The sequence below is a fragment of the Coptis chinensis genome, chromosome 8 (genome assembly GCF_015680905.1).
Source record: "Coptis chinensis isolate HL-2020 chromosome 8, ASM1568090v1, whole genome shotgun sequence".
NCBI lineage: Eukaryota > Viridiplantae > Streptophyta > Magnoliopsida > Ranunculales > Ranunculaceae > Coptis > Coptis chinensis.
Window position 1 is genome coordinate 20,074,072 of NC_141463.1, and position 5,051 is coordinate 20,079,122.

Consider the following 5,051-nt stretch of genomic DNA (forward strand, 5'->3'; position numbering starts at 1 on the left):
ACAAGGGAATGTTGGTTCAAAGATTTTTTTAATCCACCACTTTCACGTATTATAAGACATGTTACCCTATGACTAGTTCAAGCCCGAAAAGCACCAGCATCTTATGCATTGTTTTTTCGATTCTCTCTGGCATTTCGTTAACCCTTTTCTTTTGTAATATCCTATTCCAAAATAGTGGGGGACTATTAGTATTTTTGAAATAGTGGGGATTGTTGGAATCTCTAAGTGTATTTCAAAATACTTGTGAGTGTGTGCAAAGTGGAGGAGATGAACCATATGTGTTCTCTCCACTTTAGTGCATAGTAGATAGTCCCACATTGGTTATCCACCACATCGGGTAGGGTTCAGGCCTGGGCTTGGGCTTACAAATGTGGGTAGTGGTTTGACCAATAGCCTAAACTTGTTTTGCCTTTTTCTTGAGCGGCAAGTTTCAATTGTTCTATTAGGAGTTGGTCTCTCTTTCTCCTAACCTCTATAAATAGGATTTGTGAGTCCATAGAGAGAATAGACTTGATCGAAACTCAACTCGAGAAACGAAACTCAAACCAGTTCTTTTCTTCTTCTCTTCTTCTTGTCGGCCGCCCGAGAGTTATATTCTTTTTCTAGAGGGTAGTCGTTCTAGTGCAAAAGTCAGTCATTGTTAACCATTGAATCCTGTGAGGAAGACGCCATTGTTGCCTTTTTCGCACCATTGGAAGAAGGGCTAAATCTTTCCTTAAGGATAGCCTAATCCGCCTTGGTTATTTCCCGTTATTCTTTGTTCTTGTTTCTTTATTGCTCTTGTTTTCCTTACATTTCTACTTTTTATTCTTTGTTCATACAACTATTCTAACAATATGTTCATAATAGGCAGCCATGCTCCATCATAGTTGCCCTAGACTCGCAAAAAATGCATTGATTCCTTTGGCATCTCCTACAGTCCCCTGCCAAAGGTAATACTACTTTTGTTGCTTGTAGCTCTTGACTACTGGGCTTGTGCCTCTTCCCATTTGAGTAGCAGATGGCTAGCTGCAAATCTGCAATACAGTCTCGTGCAAACATTTGGCTGCAAAAACATCCTCAGAGGATTTTATGCTTCGGATTGTGGATTGGCCCAGAGGCGTGCGACTAGATTTTAGCAATTTGAGGAGTAATACATTGACGTTTATAGGATCTTCATTTTATTCTTTTTCAAAATGTACTATCTGAATGACTAATAATCGTAGCAGACTGAACAGCGTGCCAAAATCTCATTTTTAAGAACCAATTAGTCATACTCAAACAGTCAAAATAACAAAGACTATAAACAATACATGATAAGACATGCATATATACAAACTCTCATCAGAAATAGATCTATTAGACGAAGGAGTACAATGAGACTTTATCAACAATCAATGGCATAGTGTGTTATATCGACGACATCTTCAGGTCTAGAACGTGGGTGTGTCTTGTTTCTAATCCTCATCTGCTGGTAGTCCTTGTAGAAGAATCCTCTATATTGAGCTGGCTTTCCTGTCTCTTTTATGAAATTGGGCAATGGTTCCACCCACTTGTTTCCCTCTATAGTATTGAAAAAAACGTAGGAGTGGCGAAACTTTCCTTCTTGTCTCATCACCCTGTGAGTTGCACTTTTGAACTTATTGTTGCTCAAAACCTTCCCACAAAATGTGATCAAACAGTCAACAAAGTAACAAACTTAAAGAAAATATACATATACATTATTAAGCATAAACTACATTAAAAGCCAGATTAGAGATAATAACTATGAACTGAATGTTAAAGGCTATGTCCGCTATTTTTGTTATTTATAACAAGTTTGCCATTTATCTTGATCAGTATGCACCTACATATATGACACTATATGTTTAAGCTTGACATATAATTAAGTATCTAAACCAGATCGAACTAAATCAAACTAATGTGTCAACTGGAAGAGGTAAAACAATATATTTAAATAAATAAAAAAATGATTGACGATTATAGTGAAGCTGGCGCAAATCAATCAATTTCCCATTTGGCCATTTGATGATTCCAGCTGTTGGATTTTGTCTTGTGCTAGTGAAATTAGAGTGTGATTCCGCATTTCCGCCTAGTACGTCTTTGTCATTTCATAGTAACTTATAATCTTATATACGTTCACTTTCTTTAAGCTTTTAAAGTATAGCATACATACTTGACGGAATTATATATTTATATGTATACAGCCATACCTTACACGTATTACCAGCCTGTACGTAAATGAACCTCGTTTTACCTGAATGACATCCCCTAAGTTGACAATGAGGCTACCCTCAGTTGGAACAACTGGAATCCATTCTCCATTTTTGAGAACCTCAAGACCCCCAATTTCATCTTGAAGTACAAAGGTAATGCAATTCCCATCCTGGTGTTCTGTAAGTCCAATGTTGTTGTTCTCCTTATCTATTGCCCCTGGTAAGTACCTTAAAACTGCCATGAAATCCCAACTTCTATCCTTGTTGTATTCTTGGAGAAATTTGGGAGGTAGACCCAAGCAATCATTCAATATGGTCTCAACTAGCAATGCTGCCTTGCTGAAGTGAGAGAAAATATCCTCCATCACCTTCCTGAGGATGATAATAACCATTCTAATGATTTAATCATGCAGAACACATCAACCCTATACTGTAGTGAATTAACAAAAAAGGTTCTAGCTCCTAAGCATTATATGGTGTTATCATAACAATTTGTGATAATTGAAATTGGACCATACCTCAACTCAGCTGGTTGATCAGGAAATACATTAAAAGTTGACCCAGGAGGGAACATCAACAGGTACTCATTCTTATCTGCTGAATGCTTTGGCTGAACGCTGTATCCAGTAGGTAATGGTGCATCAGGAGTAGGACTGGATTTGAGCTTCTCCTCTAAAGGATACTCAAAAAACATCTTTGATACCTCCAGGGCTCTAGTCATAAGACTAGGTGGCACGCCATGGTTCACAATTTGAAAGAACCCATATTCAGAACATGCATGACTAATGATATCAATGACTTCCTTCTTACCATCTTCATTTCCTTCATTGAAGAAAGAAGAGAGATCAATAGTTGGAATGTTGCTGTTCACCATTGAAGCTTCAAACAAATAAAAGTGGTACAAAGTAAGTGGTAGTTGCTGTTACAAATTGGATCACATTAACTCTACTTATACAGCTAGTAAACAAAGATAAGGCATTATCTGATGTCCCTAGGGGCCGGTGTTTGATAGTATATAATCGTGGCGGAGCCAGGTGGGTCAGGGTACACCCTGGCGTACCCTCAACTCTGTATGTAAAAAAAAAACAAACAAACAAACAAACAAAACTTGGTTGTATGTACGCCCAAATAGTTTGTAAAATTAATTGGGACTCTAGTCTTGATAAAGACTAAGGGGGTGTTTGGATCCTATTTATTTATAGCCAAAAATTTACTAAATACTTAGTTTATTAAATGAAAAATTTGTCCGCATTTTTGAAAAATAAATGTGCTTTCTTATTTTAATCTATTTTAGGTCTATTTTACGGTTGTATTTAGGGTTTTTTAGAGTCAAAGTGTTAATTATGGTTTGTCATTGGTTTTAGTTTACTATTTAAAAAAATAGTTTTTGTTCTTCCAAAAACAAATAGGTCCTTTGTGGTATGTGGATATGATGATCCCAAAAGTTGTTTTATGATAATTAGGTAAAACTTGTTTTTTCAAGTTAAAAAAACTATTTTTAAAATGCTTTTGAAAGAAACATTTTGGGTGCTAAAGGGTTGCAAATGAACTTTAATATTCCTCGTTGTCTGTTTTAGACTTTAGTGATTTTTTATCTCTTGATCCATATGTCAAAATATTTGATGTTGAAAAACATAGTCAGGTTAAGTCTGTTTTTATTAAAATAATTATTTTTTGTAAGTTTGGTTGTTTGGGTGGCTCAAAAATCACAACCAAACATGTTTATTGAAAATAGCCAAAAAGTGTTTTTAGAAAAACATAAAAAATAAATTTTCATTTAAAATGTTTTTTCCAAAAACACTTTTTGAAAAAATGATTTTTTGAAAAAAAACTGAGAACCAAACACCCACTTTTATAGATTTATGAGTTGGATCTAGATATCTTTTCATAAATATTTTAAGAGAAATAAACCAAACATGTTTATTAACTTTTAATCAATCTTTTTCATAAAAATTTTTTAAGAAAAAATGATTCTCCAAACACCCACTCTTGGATCTCCCTACACACAAGTTTTGTCTAGGGTTTTATAAGTGTGAAACTTAAGCTATTTTTCTAGTAATTGTGGCTCCGACAACGTATCTGTACCGACTGATTCCGCTTCTGCTATCGATCTCGTTGATCTATATATTCCGACAAAATGTTAGTGTGCTATCTTTTGTCTTCATTGTAAATGTCATTTTCATCAACTCGGTCATCGCTGAAGAAATCCTCGAGATATCTCTAAGCCAGAATACCCATGAAGATACCATCAGGTGGGGGAAAAAGATGGCCAACTTACTGTCAAATCCGTGTACAAGTTCTTCAGTCGAAATCTCAGTGACAGTCAAGGTAACGAGCATAGCTTCTGAAACTATATTTGTCACATCAACACTGCACAGCGTGTGAAGCTATTTTTATGGAAAGTTGTCAGAAATGCGCTCCCCACAATAGAGAACTTGAGGAGTCGAAACATAATCGAAACTTCAATTTGCCCAAGATGCAACAATCAGGTCGAATCCATTGACCATGCTCTCTTCTAGTGTTCAACAATCAGGAAAACTTGGTATGTATCTGACCTTGGTATCATAACTGAGTACTGGGACTGATGTAATTGTAGAGTGGTGAGTATTGTTGTTGGGAGTTTGATTGAAGTTCATCTTAAATCTTAAGATGGGAGGAATAGTGATGAATGAAAACAAGAATTTTTTTAACCTTTCTTGTTCATCTTTTCTTCTAAATCTAAATGAGTTTTGAAAGACTAGTTGTTGAGAGAGGAAAACATTGAAAACAATGAAGTTGTGTAGGATTAAAATATGGAAGAAAATGAGAGGAAAGGAGATAACTTTATCACCAAGTTACACTCATTGATGTTTTTAA

The 5,051-nt window shown here is 35.5% G+C and overlaps 1 protein-coding gene across 2 annotated transcripts; it reads right to left on the minus strand.

Annotated features, from left to right (window-relative positions):
• Positions 1–1,219: 1,219 nt before the first annotated feature.
• Positions 1,220–3,187, minus strand: LOC147480419 (fe(II)/2-oxoglutarate-dependent dioxygenase 4-like). Of its 2 annotated transcripts, none has more exons than XM_086581195.1 (3): positions 2,714–3,171; positions 2,237–2,567; positions 1,220–1,636 (listed from the first exon to the last, which is right to left on the minus strand). In XM_086581195.1, exons 1-3 carry the CDS (start codon positions 3,067–3,069, stop codon positions 1,367–1,369), a joined length of 957 nt encoding a protein of 318 aa, XP_086437321.1. In that variant the 5' UTR covers positions 3,070–3,171; the 3' UTR covers positions 1,220–1,366. The 2 variants fall into 2 exon arrangements, with proteins under 2 accessions (XP_086437321.1, XP_086437322.1); XM_086581196.1 differs by having other exon boundaries at positions 1,493–1,636; positions 2,193–2,567; positions 2,714–3,187.
• Positions 3,188–5,051: the final 1,864 nt, after the last annotated feature.